Here is a 15830-nt window from a genome sequence, read left to right as displayed (position 1 = left end):
ACCGGATGTACTAGACATTTTGTTTTTTGCTTCCTTTGGCCAAGCAAAGGGAAGGAGTGTATGTTATGTTACAGTGGTGACCTATAAAGTGAACTTATTGCTTTGCCCTGCATGGTCAAACCCCAGGTTCACCTAAAGGTTGAGATGAAACATGTACACAAATGCTATGTACACATGTTGCATACATCACCTGGTGCATCCAATAATAAACCAAAGTGAGGACCCCTTGTCTTGAAAAGGTATAAAGAAAGGCATACATGATAATTACAAAGGCATCGCTGTTCCTTTAAATAAATCCTTTTTCTAGTCATATGACATTGATTATTGTCTCACAAAATGTAGAAGAAAAAACAAATTCCGCTTTTTAATCCTATCTATTCACTTTTATTGTAACAACCAGATAAAACGTTCTCACTGCAGCTTCCCAGCATGCAACGTTTAGACAAGTCTTTCATAAACATAAATTAAACCATTCTCCAAGGATACAAAAATATTTATAGAGTGCTAACGGTGTACGCAGTGCTGTATAGGGTTCGGAAGAAAGGGTAGTGAGCATGGCGCCGACAGTTGGTGTAGAAAAGGGCTGGGTTGTATACATCCATCCAGCTGCTGGTGGGCTACAACTTTCTTTATGTCTTTCCAGCATCTGGAGGGAACATCCAGCAGAAGGGCACAGTTTCCAAGCAGTCACCAAAAAACGTTCTACACAGCTTTGCCAAGGTCGCTTTTCTGCAACTCCCTAAAAAGGAACATAGGGGCATAGAATTTAAAGGGAATATTTTCTAAGCATTCCATTTTTAAGGTATGTGAATGTGATTGGATTTCATCTTGGAAATTGAATGTTCATTTTCGCTATAGGTTTTAAATGATATAAACATTCAGGGAGCCATATTTGCATATTAAATATGCATGTTGTGCTTCTGGTTTTGCAATGCAGCAGAGTGATAGAGTTCAATATGTCTATTTTCATCTCAGTGCACATTAATGGACTGAGCTGTCAATGAAGTTTCATTGAAAGCCATGAACTTTGTAGAAGCCTGTCCTGTATTTTTTTTCACAGCAAGATGACTATTACTGACACAAAGAAGGTACAAGCAGCTACAAGTCTGCGTAAAGATAAAAATATGGAACATCAGTAAAATGTGAAAAAAAACTATTTACTTGAAAACTATTTTCAAGTAAGGTTAAAAATATAAACTCCAAATGGGTACCGACTAAAAACATATGTTTCTCTTTGAAGCAGACAGACTGAAGTTGGGTTGGCTTTGATCACATGGGTAAGTAGGGGGGCAAAAAAAAAAAAAAAAAAAATTTAGATTTGCTGTCTCAGGTTTTACGACTTGAAGTCAGTACATCAGGTCACATGACCACTAACAGCTGTGGGCAGCGACTTTAGAGTCTTTCCATTTTTAATGAAGACTTTGTTGCTGTCAGCACTCCAGTGCGCTTATGCCATGGCTTCAGTTCACATGATCCTGGTTAAAAAAAAAAAGTCAGTTTAATAACCCTGCTTCTCCCTAACCCCTGGCTGTGTGATTAAAATGGACACAACATTATGGTTACAATGCCTTTTAGATTAACCCAAACTTTCTCAATTATTTGATATTGTAAGGCAGGACGTGAACTAATCGGCTTTGTTATCATGTTTTCTTGCGTGAGCTGTAGCCAGAGTAAGGTCAGAATAACATGCATAATCTGATAGTTTTCAGATTTAAGAGGAGCTGTACACAGGAAACGGTGATAAGCACCTTTAGGCTTACCATAGCTATATGCTATCAACCAATTTTTGGTTATTACTGCGGGAAACTATAAAACCTATGCTGAAAAACATCTGCTATTTGATCAGCAAAAATCAAAAATGAAATATATACTGTATAATCACTTTTCGGAAGGACTTGAGTGAACCTAAAGGGCAAAGTAATGGGCTCAGAGCCTGTGCTGGTGAGCTTTTGTTAAAGGAAGGTTTTGCATTCTCGCAAGTCTATGGGAATGCACCTGCCTGATGCAGGTAAAATGCAGGTCAGAAGGAGGTCAATTGCAAGACAATTCACCCATGAATGAACTCTAAATGATCTCAAAAAAGTCTCAAACTGATGCCATCAACACAAGCCCAAAGCCCACCCACAAAGGCCCTAATTTAACTTGTGTCTTCCCCAGCTGCACACTTACCTTTCCTCTGCAGTGATTGGCCACCGAAAGAACTGTGTAAACTCTAGGTCATGACTTGGAGCTTACACAGGGCTAATGACTTTCTTCCCATCCCCATGTGATAGGACAGGGTTCCTTAGCAGCCAATTACCAAGCATTAGTGCAGCCACTTTGGGGGGTGAGTCACACACTTCTCCATCCCAGCAACCAAACAGAGTGGCAGGGGAGCAAAGGAAAGGTGATATATTTAGCTAAGGAGTGTGACATTTTTGTTTTGGCCTTAATGGGCTAAACATTGCTTCATTTAGGAGTATGACTAAAGGCAACATTTTCATTGTATTTGGTTAGTGGGGGATTGGTTTAGAACCACTGTCCGGTTTTTATTGCTCTAACTGTCCCGATCACCTGTGTCACTGGAAATACATTTCTGAGCTGCCACAAGAACAAGAATAAGAGGAAATCCTCCAATGGCGAACATTTTCTCATCATATTTGTCTGAGGCGATATCCTTCACATTAGAAAGCTATCCTCTCAAATCCTGTTGGTTCTAGAGGACAGGAAGTGAACAGAAATCTCTTAATAAGCCCCAGTTGACAAAAAACTTGAGAGCGGCATTGACCCTTCCCTATCTAAAAGGAAATAAAACGTTTTGGCTTTAGTTATACGTTGAGTCATGCAATTTTTTGAAAAGTTAAGCTAGGAAAGTTGTGGGAGCTATACCATCCAAGGGCTGGATTATCTTATCAAGAACAAGTGGTGAGACCTCCGCCTATCTTTAGTGGCTGTACCACTTGGATTCTTTACTACATTGAAATGGTACCAGAACCCACCATAACAATTCCACTGGTGCATACAGCACACACATGCTGATATATCTTTGTCAGAAATATTATCAATCCAAATATGCTCAGACCTTTTTACAGTAGAGAAGCACTATACTGAGTGTTGCCTGCAGTTGGATCTTCTGGTTATTGCCTTTATGTTACATGAGCTCTTCACAAGTGATGTTTGCATCCAACACACAACTTGTAACAATCAAGCCATGCATGGTGACCTTTAGTTTTCAAATTTGTTCAGCTCACAAGCAAAATTTGAACTTTACCTTTGGCCCCTGTGGATTCTTTAGAGCATGTACAGGCCTAATAGAAAAACATGGGTAATAAATACAATATACAAAGTTCCAACTTCCCTATCCTGCCTTACAATATCAATTTCGTTTTCAGAACGTTGTGATCAAAATAGTGCAAGTTGTACTAATAAAACGCATCCTTCAAATCTTCCCGCATGCCTCAGGTTTGGACATTTTTGACACGTGTCCTTGAAGGCCAGCGGTAGGGTTCCGTCAAGTGTCCACTGAACCATACAGAATCCATTTTGCCTCATCCATGGAACAGATAACATCAGCCGCTTCTCACTGGCTGTGTGCTGTAATATCACCAGCGATGTCCAGCATTGGTTGGACAGTTTACAAGTCCTGTATAGAAATTAACATCAACTTTTCAGCTTTTTTGTCCAAAAAGTTTTAGGCTGGCTGTACTTTGCAAAATAGTTTTATTTTACAGTTTATTTACAAGTTTTTATCCTCCTCCAGTTTTTAAATAGTCCGTGTCAGGAAGAAAGGACGTGTGCCAACGTTGATTAAACTTAAAAGGAGGAAAATATATATTTATGTATATAATATTTAAAGGTTTTTTTTATATATGCCAACATTGTGTCTCTGATGAGTTATGAACAGAAGGCACAGAGGATGGACAGCTTGCACTTCCTTAGCAAACCTGAAAGAATAAAATAAATAGGATTTAAGAATAAAGTTTAGACTTTTTTCCTGTGAACAAAAAAAAATACATTTATGATTTCAAAATGAATTTATACCAAAAAAGAAATGTATTTTTAATTTTACATACAATGGGGAAGGGTTAGAACTCTTGTTGGATTTTACTGCCATCCAGGGCTCCATCAGAGAGATTTCCCCTCACTGTCTGCTCTGGGTGGGGATGTTTTACCAGGCAGGAAATAAGGGGAAAATCTGCACCAGGGAAACAGACAATGAAAAAATATATATATTCTGTCCGTGTTCATGTTATGGTGGCCATGCATGCTTTGATAAACAAATGATTTCTTTTCCGATCAGTCCATAGTTTACAACTTGTTCGATCAATATGCCACACACAGTGAAGTGATCAATAGTTAGAGTGGAAGAAAAGCCAAAGTATAGCTATTCTAAAAAAAAAAAAAATTTTATATATTTTTTAAAGTAGAGCAGGGAAGTGCTGTCACCTCTGTCAGGATTGTATTTTTGTCTGTGATCTTTTTTCTTCTTGTTTGGGCTGTGGGACCAACAGTGAGGTGGCATCTCTCCAACAGTAACACATACAGTGGTTGTACCCATTCCATACCCTATCCAAAACTAAAAATATGCTTGGGCTATGAATAGTTTCAGTGTGCTCAGGAGAACGGTACACTCTAATGTAAACCCTGTCCCCTGATGGAGACAAGCCCTTCCCTGCCATTTAAGACTCCAACACCAGGACCTCTAGTACTTATTAGTTGAACGGTAAAGATAGGGATTCTTCTTAAAGCGGAACTTCAGTCATTTATTTAATCTTTCCATCTATTAAATCTTCTGCCCTTGTTGTTGTTTTAACTTTGGATAGTAAAACATTTTTTTCTGCCAGTAAATACCTTATACAGCCCACTTCTGTTTCTTGTCTGGTCATTAGTCTAGGCTTATGACATCAAGCACAGCTCTCTCTCTAACTTTTCTGAGAGTTTGCCAGGAATGGGGGTGGGGAGTGAGTCATAAGAGGGCCAATGAGAGCTGCAGAGCTGGAGGTGTGTGTCTGTGTAAATCCAGGAAGTGAACAGGCAGCAGCTTCTGCTGACCACAGTTAAAATGGTTGTAGCCACACTCAGTGGAGGGAGATTTCTGCAGCCTATTTGGCAAGCACAGAGTCACAGTATATATAAAATATTATGCAAAGTGGTTGGAGGGAAGCTTCAGAGTGGCAAAGATGTTTTTATTGCAAATTATGTGAGCAGACTGCAGTTCCTCTTTAAAGTAGAACTTTAGTCATAAATTTAAGTCCTGCTAGATCACTTCAGGCTGGCCACTTGGGCAGGTATAGCTATGTAAAACATTAAAAATAAGTGCCTATACTGTTTAAAATCTAGTAATACACTGTCTCACCCTGCTCTGCACATGCTCAGTTGCTCTCTATTTTTAGTCACTGTGCCAAATTTGTAGAGGTCGATCTGCTAACAGCCAAAACATGCTGTTCAGAGGCTCTGAACTTCAGCAAAATGACAGCCTCCAGCAAGAAGAAACAGGAGCAATGCTAAAGGCAATTTGCAGCACACATTCATTTTAGTAGCACAATTATTAATGTGGAATGTTCCTTGCTAAAGAACATTATTTTTATCAAGTTGTTTTGGGTAAAGTTCCACTTTAAAGAAGATTAGTGCAGGGTCACAGAAGTTGGGGGCTACTACATAAGGACAGTCATAGGTGTGCGCAGCCTATTGCATTAGGGTGTGCACCCCAAAGCTCATATGCAGGTGTGTGCATGTGTATATACTGACAGTGTCAGTAGAGCAATGGACAGTGTCAGTAGACAACTGGACGGTGTCATAAGGGCAGAGATTGGTGTTAATAGGGCAGTTACAATATTATTATTATTTTTATTTTTTTTAAGAGAAATAAGAAAAAAGGGGATTTTTTTATTTCATTTGGTGAAATATTAGTGGTCTAAACATTGTAAATATGCACCACACAGGGTGATTAGGGTGTGCCCAGGCACACCTGGCACACCCTGTGCACACACCTATGAGGACAGTGCAACAATGATTTGAGTTGCCCAGATGCACCAAAGCTATCTGGAGATGAAAAAGTTCTTGCAGGCAGCTAAAGACAATCAGGGCAAAGTGACAGGTTATCTTAAAAGAAGACCCTTCAAATCCTGCAATCACAGTTAGTGAGAAATGACCATGTCTCTTTAAAAGGTTAGTTCACCTTTACCAAAAAACGATCTATGCAGATAAGGGGCGTCTATAGATAAAACAAACTGTGCAGCTTTGACTAAAGTTGAATAATGCCCATGCTATAGGTGTAGGCCATTTATGCACCTTATGAAGCCTGACTGGAATACTCCCAGTACGTTAGACCTAGACGTTACTGCTCATCTCCACCATCACAGCAGTGAGCTCTGGAATGCTGAGCTCGGAGCTACTGCATCAGGGGAGAGAAAGAGCATTTGAGGGGGTTTGAATCAGAGAAACAGCTCATTCCTGTGGTGGTGGAGGTGAGCAGTGATGACTAGGCCTTATTTAGTAAAGGCCTAGCAATGTCCTGGGAGTATTCCAATCAGGTTACATGAGGTACATATATGGCCTCCATCTATAGCAATGGCAATATTTAATTTTAGTCAGAGCTGAACAGTTTGTTTTTATCTACAGGCACTCCTCATCTGCAAAGGAAGTTTTTTGGTAAAGGTGAACTAACCCTTTAATAAAGGTGAAGTAGGTTTACTTTAAATGTAGAACAGTCAGCTACAAACTAGGGAGTCACACCACATGAATCTCTGTTATTATTTTTTTATTATATAGAATGTAACAGTGGGAATTGAATCACACTAAGGTGGACAGGAACATCCAAAACTTCCAAGTGAATAGGAACACAGTCAGGAATTAGAGAAGGGAATTCTCCCTGTTTGGAGTATCCAAGACATATAAGAAGTTAGGGGATGACTCAGCCCACCTTATTCTACCTATAACTAACTAAAATATAAATTTTCATTGGACTGACCCTTTAATGAAAAAGGTAACTATAACGAGGGAAACTACAAAAGCATTTAAAAACTTTGGTATAACAACATGATTGATCTTAAACCCATCACAGAGTGTGAACTCACTTTCTGGTCAGGTAGCATGGGGCTACTCTGAAGCGGGTTGCTCTGAAGACTGTTTAAGTGTCCATTCAGTAAACCGGAAGGCCGGTCATGTTCGCAGAAGATTGTGCCATTGACGTAGTGAAATCGGTCTCCTGGAACGAGTCTGTTCCTGCATGTGGCACATGTGAAACACTGAGGAGGGAAAATAAGAAAAACAAAAATAAAAAAAATTATTAAATGTATACAGATATACAAATGTGGACATCACTGAGCAATTAATCGGGAATTGGAAAGCTACAGTCAGAAAGTCCAGCCTATCTGTCTGAACTAAGGAACCAGAACTGATGATAGCAGGGGGTCAATATATTACAATTAACTTTAGAGTAAACCTATTTTTCCCCATACAGACATTGAGTATACAGTATACTCTTCTGGTTGACTTTAAAAATGTTTTTATCGCCTTCATTCTTCCAAAATGTAAGCAAGAACATGATTAGCTGCTAAAAGCAACCTTTCTTCACCCACTTTTACAAATGCATCTTACTGTACTAAACTTACAGAACCACCCCCCACTGATCATAGCCTTACCTTCAGGTGGTATACGCTGCCTTGTGCCCTCATCACCATTTCGCTAGCTGGTATGGATTGTCCACATGCACTGCATGCCCCACTGCTCCCAAATAACCTGGAAGAGAAAACAGGTAAGTTATTGGCTACCATAGGTAGGTTATTGGCTGAAAACATAAAATTCACTTACAATAATGTAGCCATTTTGTTTTTCCAGCAGTTTCACAAAACCACTTCTATCTTTAAACATTTCTCAACAATATCATATTCTATATTACTTAACAGCAAGTCTTTCCAAGTACTTCCAGGTATTTAATGTTCAACTGTAGTCCCCAAAATGTGTAGGTATTTTCCAAGTTTTATGCTTGGAAATAAATGACTATATGGAAGATTCAGGTGTTAAAATGTAACTATTAAAAAAAGGGGCATACAGAAGGTCATTGGATACCATTCATTGGGAACCTCTGCACCCCATGGACACAAAGGGGTTGATTTACTAAAACTGGAGAGTGCAAAATCTGGTGCAGCTGTGCATGGTAGCCAATCAGCTTCCAGTTTTTTTGTCCAAGCTTAATTGAACAACCCCAAAGTGATAGTTTTGCTATGTCAATGTGTTCCGTTAAGGTTACATGCAACAAAAAACTTTTTTTTAATTTCATTGTTCATAACCATAGACAACCGAAAAAAAGGCCTTCTTTATCCTCATGAATATCACTGGCTCTTCACTTCTATAAGACAGGCTGACAATTAGGCCTTCCATAGGAAAAGCCATTTTTGAGGATTAAACAGACACGGTTTTCATGTTTCAACCAGAATTCTATAAGTATATAGTAAACAGATATTGCTGCAACACAAGGGAATGGTATTCAGATGTATGGACCCCCTACAAGGAGGTAGAGCAGCCTCACTTCTTCATGTTGGTAACACACACAGGGATATAGTTATGTTATCTAGAGATCTAGCTAAAAATGAACAGATAAGTATGCATAGCTACAGACCCCCTGCCAGTCTGATCTTCGAGTGGGAGGTTTCATAAGCTATTTTTTCTAAACAATCACCATCATCTCCAAGCCCAGTGCCAAGGGCATCTAGTTGCTGCATAAACATGTGGTGTCAGCCAAAACGATCATCCCTAATGATCCTGGGGCAAAAGATCAGAAGCCAGTCCACTCACACAAATTTTTAGAATCTTCCTGTGAGGAGGAAAGATATGGTTTCCAGATGCAGCTGGTCATTACTTTGAACTCTCAAGAGGTATTTTTAGTCCATGGAGCTTATGGGGTCTATTTATTGAAGAATGATTGGTTCAAAAACCATTAGTTGATGAATGCTTATTGTGCCATTTGCTATAGTTATGAAGTGCATTTGTTGCCTTTAAGTTTGCCTGAATGATCTTGATTCACTGAACATGTAGTGTTTCCATTCATGGGGAACTCAAGGTCTTAATAAGGCTGGTTTCACACTGAGGCACTTTACAGGCGCTCTAGCGCTAAAAATAGCGCCTGCATAGCGCCTGTAAAGAGCCTCTCCTCTCACTCCAGTATGAAAGCCCGAGTGCTTTCACGCAGGAGCAGTGCGCTGGCAGGACGCCATAAAAGTCCTGCAAGCCGCATCTTTGCAGCGCTGTAGGAGCAGTGTATACACCGCTTCTACAGCGCCCCTGCCCATTGAAATCAATGGGCAGCGCTGCCGAACCACCGGCATAGCGCCACTGCAGCGCTGCTTTGCGGGTGGTTTTAACCCTTTTTCGGCCGCTAGCAGGAGTTAAAAGCACCCCGCTAGCGGCTGAAAACTTCAGCAAAATCGACAGTAAAGCACCTCTAAAAATAGCGGCACTTTACCACCGACTCCCCCAACGCCCCAGTGTGAAAGTAACATAACAGTCTCTGTATTTTTAGCACTAAGGCCTCACACACTGGTCTTAAAAAAAATGCTGCTTATACAGGCGTTTGGCGTTTTTTTCTTTCAGCCTGTAGAAGCAACACTACGTTAGCCTATGTGTCCATGCACATTTGGACGTTTACAGGAATTTTTGTAGAGGTGCGTTTAAGGCAAAAAAAAAATCACAACATCACAAGTGCAATTTTGAGAGGAGCTTTGGGGGCAGAAAAAATGTTTGATGTGCCTAAACACAGCATTTAAGCGTGTCAAGTATTTTTAACTGCACTTTTTTTCAGAGTGTTGGGGAAAAACGCTTAAAAATGCAAATGCTCGTAAATGCGTGTTCAATAAGCTCCATGGGCGTGGTTTTTGTGCTACTTTTTTTTCCGCCAGCATTTCTAGCATTTTTTTCTACTGCCTAGTGTGCGTGGACCCTTATAAATGTTTTACCTGTCAGACTCAATCTTATTTTAACGTTTCTCATTTGGACATGTTTAAATTATTGATTTTTATCCATGAATTACCAATTGACTCCCTGCTTGGGCATCACTCCCGCATCAGACATCCTGATAGCTAAGGCTTTACAATGGCCATACATGCATGTAGTTTTGATTTTCTTATTGAATATACACTAAACCACAATTTTAGAAATCCAACCAATTAAAATGTATAGAAAGGTCAATCACATGGAAAATAATAATTAGCCCTAGAATCCATGTTTGCCTTCCCATATTTGCAATCCACACCAGTTTTGTAACATGCCCTGTTTGTACAGGGTGAATGTGCCCAGATTTACCTTTTGTTATTAAAGATCCCTATACTGTCCTCAGTGATTTCTAGTTTGCCTTTCAAACACTTGCACCATCTCTTTTTAATAATCTGTTTGCAAGTCATCATGTAGGTGATGAGACTTGAGAAGTAGATGAATATTGATTGATGCTGCTTGATTACACTGCACACTTAATCCCCAGCCCTTGCTACCCTGTAGCACTAACTCTAATTAATTGAAAAGACCTGCACACTATGAAGAGTTTGTCCCAGGAGGATCGTAAATACCAAATTCCGAGGGAAAGATGAGTAACAAAATCAGTTCAGTGTAATTATAGGAGAAGCTGACTTTTGGCCTGTTATGGGTTAAACCTTGCAAAGCAGATCAATCCTGAAACTCTGGGAGAATGACAAGTGATCATTAATACTTTCTTGACCATTAACAGAACTAAATTGCAATAATCTGGCTCTTCCGGTGTCAGGGTGGACTTCTACATAACTGCTTAGTGTCCTCCTGAGTATGATCCCACACACCCACTTTCTATGGATCCAGAATATCTCTTCTCTAGCTTGTGAACAATCATTCAACTGCAGTCAATTTTTAAAAGAAATGCTGGATTGACATGGTTGCTAAATCAACAGTGGGCCATAAGCCACCAGTAAGAGGGTGGCCTGAATAAATGTGATGTTTTAAGTCTGTTCTTCTAAAAATAAAGACTGTTGAAAGATCTATCAGCACCAGAAAGGTGGATCTATGGAACAGGACTTTTTTCCCCATTTTCCTATTGATCTATCTTGAGTATACAACATGTCTCCTATACATTATTATGTTCAGAGACAGATTGGCAGATACATTTATTATGGTTTCCTTGAACAATTCTAAGAAACATTATTCCAATCGAGTGAGCACTACGGTTTATCTATGAGCAACCACAAAATGTTCACTGGCCCGATTTTTGAAGAAAGAGGGATCAGACAGGTAAGAAAACTTGGTCCAATCACTATTGCCCATCTTACACTGGGTTATACAGCCTTGCACCTGTCTGCCCAAACTGGTCTTCTCCTCCCTCATAGGGAAAACATTGAGGCTGTTTTTGCTGACCTGTTTGTGAAAATACGTGTTGCTTGACTATCATACTGCCTCTCTGCCTTCAATACTTTGAGTAAATGACCCTGAAAAAGTATGCAGTAAGGAACCTCTGATTTTTTTAAATAAACTTCCCCAATATACTGTATATTTATATATATATGTGTGTCTATGGGAATGTTTGACCATTCTTCTTTGTGAGGTCAGGCACTGATGTTGAGCGAGAAGGTCTGGATCACAGTCTACGCTCTAATTCATCTCAAAGGTGTTCTATCGGGTTGAGGTCAGGACTTCCCATAGACACACTCCTAAACCTTGTGGACAGCCTTCCCAGAAGAGCTGAAGCTGTTAGAGCTGCAAAGGATGGGCCAACTCAATATTGAACCCTATGGACAAAGACTGGGATGCCATTAAAGTTCATGTGCGTGTAAAGGCAGGTGTCCCAATACTTTTGACAACATAGTGTGCATATATACAGTGCCTTGAAAAAGTATTCGTACCCCTTAAAATTTTCCACATTTGGTCATGTTACAACCGAAAACATAAATGTATTTTATTGGGATAGTATGTGATAGACCAACACAAAGTGGCACATAATTGTGAAGTGGAAAGAAAATGATAAATGGTTTTCCAAATTTGTTACAATTAAATATGTGAAAAGTGTAGAGTGTATTTGTATTCAGGCCCCCTAAGTCAATACTTTGTAGAACCACCTTTTCGCTGCAATTACAGCTACAAGTCATTTTGGGTATGTCTCTACCAGCTTTGCACATCTAGAGAGTGACATTTTTGCCCATTTGTCTTTACAAAATAGCTCAAGCTCTGTCATATTGGATGGAGAGCATCTGTGAAAAGCAATTTTCATGTCTTGTACAGATTCTCAATTGGATTTAGGTCTGGACTTTGACTGGGCCATTATAACACATGAATGTGCTTTGATCTAAACCATTCCATTGTAGCTCTGGCTGTATGGTTAGGGTCCATGTCCTGTTGGAAGGTGAACTTCCACCCCAGTCTCAAGTCTTTTGTCGACTCTAACCGGTTTTCTTCTAAGATCACCCTGTATTTGGCTTAATCTATCTTCCCATCAACTCTGACCAGCTTCCCTGTCCCTACTGAAGAAAAGCACCCCCACATTAGGATGCTGCCACCACCATGTTTCACGGTGGGGATGGAGTGTTCCGGGATGATGTGCAGTGTTAGTTTTCCGTCACACATAGCGTTTTGCTTTTAGGCCAAAAAGTTACATTTTGGTCTCATCTGACCAGAGCACCTTCTTCCACATATTTGCTGTGTGCCACATGGCCTCTCGCAAACTGCAAATAAGACTTCTTATGGCTTTCTATCAACAATGACTTTCTTCTTGCCACTCATCCATAAAGGCCAGATTTGTGGAGTGCACGACTAATAGTTGTCCTGTGGACAGATTCTCCCACCTGAGCTGTGGATCTCTGCTGCTCTTCCAGAGTTACTATGGGCCTCTTGGCTGCTTCTCTGATTAATGCTCTCCTTGCCTGGCCTGTCAGTTTAGGTGGATGGACATGTCCCGGTAGGTTTGCAGTTGTGCCATACTCTTTCCATTTTTAGATGATGGATTGAACAGTTCTCCGTATGATGTTCAAAGCTTGGGATATTTTTTTCTAACCTAACCCTGCTTTAAACTTCTCCACAACATTATCCCTGACCTGTCTGGTGTGCTCTTTGGCCTTGGTGATTCTGTTTGTTTCTCTAAGGTTCTCTAACAAACTTCTGAGGGCTTCACAGAACAGCTGTATTTATACTAAGATTAAATTACACACAGGTGGATTCTATTTACTAATTAGGTGACTTCTGAAGGCAATTGGTTCCACTACATTTTAGTTAGGGGTATCAGAGTAAAGGGAGCTGAATACAAATGCGCGCCCCACTTTTCAGATATTTATTTGTAAAAATTCCAATAAAATACATTTACGTTTTTGGTTGTAACATGACGAAATGTGGAAAATTTCAAGGGGTGTGAATACTTTTTCAAGGCACTGTATGTATGTGTATATATATATATTCTAGACCAACCACCTATAATGCTTTGATGACAAAGCACCAGACAAGCAATCAGGCAAATAGCATTTTCAGAAGGTAGTCAGCAATGGCAGTCCCTATTCTTCTCTTTCAACAGAGTTAAATGACGATATTAAGTAGAACTACAGGCAAAAAACTTTTTGGGATAGAGTAAGGGAGGGTTATAACTCTGTAAAGTTTTGTTTTTGCCATCTTTGTCCCATTAGGGAGATTTACCTTCACTTCCCGTCCCATAGCCAAAACAAATCCCTGCAAATTAAGGGAATCTCTTGAGGCTCACCAGAACTAGTGTCCCAATTGGAAGATTTCCCCTTATTCGTTTTTGGGGACAACCAAAAATTTGGGATTTTCTTTTACTTTCACTGACAATGGTAAACAGGACAAATAGAGAGGGTGAATCTCCTTAACAGGGGCATAGACAGCAATAAAAACTGACAGGTGTTCTAATCCCTCTCCGCGCTAAGTTTTGTGTTTAATTATACTTTTAACCCAAAACCAAAAAATGTAATATATTGCAGCTTACCAATCATTAGATAGCATTAGTTTTCTTTTTTTTAGGCTTTTTCCGCTCTGTTTTCATCTGGTGATCTGGCCAGTAACGTACCTCCTGTATTAGAGTGTCCCCTCTCTGGATGAAGGAGCACATCAGACATCAGCATTGGTCTGGGGGGAAGGGAGTGTTCGATGGACTAGCAGATTTAAATACACTAACAAATTTAAACTCCATATCACACTTTATAAGCAGTTTTCTTTCCTTTTGGGATAAACGTTTTACATAAAAACTGATCATTGTAAGCTCCCCTTTTAGTGGTAAATGGTTTGTCTTATCCCTGTAACTGATACATTTGCAAGGGAACTTGTTCTTTATAAAAACAGATTTACTGGCTGAATCACCAAATGAACATACCATACAAATACCATTCTGGTGATCCCACAATAGGGATAAAACTTTTTTGCGGAAGGGAGTTTAACAAGACTCGTGGCCACTCATTAAAATAAGAAGAAAAGAGGTTTAACCTTAAACTACGTAGAGGGTTCTTTACTGTAAGAGGGGCAAGGATGTGGAATTCCCTTCCACAGACGGTGGTCTCAGCGGGGGGCATTGATAGTTTCAAGAAACTATTAGATAAGCACCTGAATGACCGCAACATACAGGGATATACAATGTGATACTGACATACAATCACACACATAGGTTGGACTTGATGGACTTGTGTCTTTTTTCGACCTCACCTACTATGTAACTGTGTAACTTAAAAAAAAAGCCTAAAAAAAAAAGAAAACCAATGCAGCCATAATATCTAAGAATTGGTAAGCTGCAATATAGGTACTACTCACTTAATGACCAGGTTCCGTTCCAACGACGAAGTCGTTAAACGAATTGGTCGTTAAACGAGGAGCCACAAGTAATCAATATTTTAAGCATTCTTAATTACTGCACTGTACTGTATTGTGAAAAAAAGGTCTAAACACAAAACTCCAGAGCAATAATGTTGTTTTAATTTGCATAAGTACAGAAGAGAAACGAAAATTCTGTACTGTACAATACAATGATATATAGCGCGTCGTTCGGGTGGGGAGAGCTGGTCCTAAGTCCGAGTGGTCATTAAACAGGTAAGTCGTTAAATGAGGAGTATCTGTATAATAAAATGTTTGCTTTTGGGTTTAATACCGGGTTAAGAGACAGGTGGTCACACAAGGCAGAGCTTACTTGCCATCTCCTGGAACCTGCCTCGCAATGTTACCCTCAACTCTGATAATGTATAACCAAAGTCTTAGGCTCCATTCAAACCTAGGCGTTTGGAATCGTGGGCAGATTCGCCGCAGAATGCGCTTGCGATGCCATTACTTAACTTTTTTTCCATTAAAAAGGAGAATGATGGAGGTGATCTACAGGATTTTACAATGGCGAAAAGATCCTGCCTTATAGTGTTGAGTAAGCTTGTTCCTGCTTGCAAAGATCTGTCTCTGTTGAACTCCTAATCAGCCCAATAGCCATAAACTGCGTTACATTTAAAAAAAAAAAAATAGATTAGAGGTGAATGGATTGCACTCACGCTGTAATCCCACCATTAGCAACACACAGACTGCCATCTTCATTTCTGGAATGTCTTTTATCCTTGTACATCTACATCTTCCCACTAAAAAAATATTCTTTTGTGATATCGAATATATATATATATCTCTATCTATATATAGATATATGTACTATCCCCACCAGAAAAGCCAAGCCACCCTTTAGCAAACACGGGCAAGAGAAAGTGGCTTGAAATTTGCACAGCTTTCTCCACCTCCCTTCGTATCACTTTAAGGAAAGAGAAGAAAAAAAAGAGTCCTCTATTAAATGAGCTTCTGCCTTTATTAAATGTTTTCCCTCCGTCTCCTTGAAAATCTCGTCTGAATCGGGCGTGTAATTGATGTGAGTTTGCCTTTAA

The 15830-nt window shown here is 39.7% G+C and overlaps 1 protein-coding gene across 1 annotated transcript in view; it reads right to left on the bottom strand.

Annotated features, from left to right (window-relative positions):
* Positions 1–361: 361 nt before the first annotated feature.
* Positions 362–15830, bottom strand: part of LOC141108323 (LIM domain transcription factor LMO4-A) — a 35891-nt gene continuing 20422 nt past the window's right edge. The window contains exons 3-5 of the mRNA XM_073599829.1: positions 7623–7719; positions 7056–7226; positions 362–3923 (exon numbers count right to left, since the gene is read on the bottom strand). Of these exons, the coding sequence (XP_073455930.1) occupies positions 3915–3923; positions 7056–7226; positions 7623–7719 (277 nt within the window). The 3' untranslated portion in view covers positions 362–3914. The remainder of the gene's footprint in view (positions 3924–7055; positions 7227–7622; positions 7720–15830) is intronic.

The sequence above is a fragment of the Aquarana catesbeiana genome, linkage group LG09 (assembly GCF_042186555.1).
Source record: "Aquarana catesbeiana isolate 2022-GZ linkage group LG09, ASM4218655v1, whole genome shotgun sequence".
Taxonomy (NCBI): domain Eukaryota; kingdom Metazoa; phylum Chordata; class Amphibia; order Anura; family Ranidae; genus Aquarana; species Aquarana catesbeiana.
Note: the sequence above shows the minus strand (reverse complement) of the source record. Positions and strands in the feature narration are given on the sequence as shown.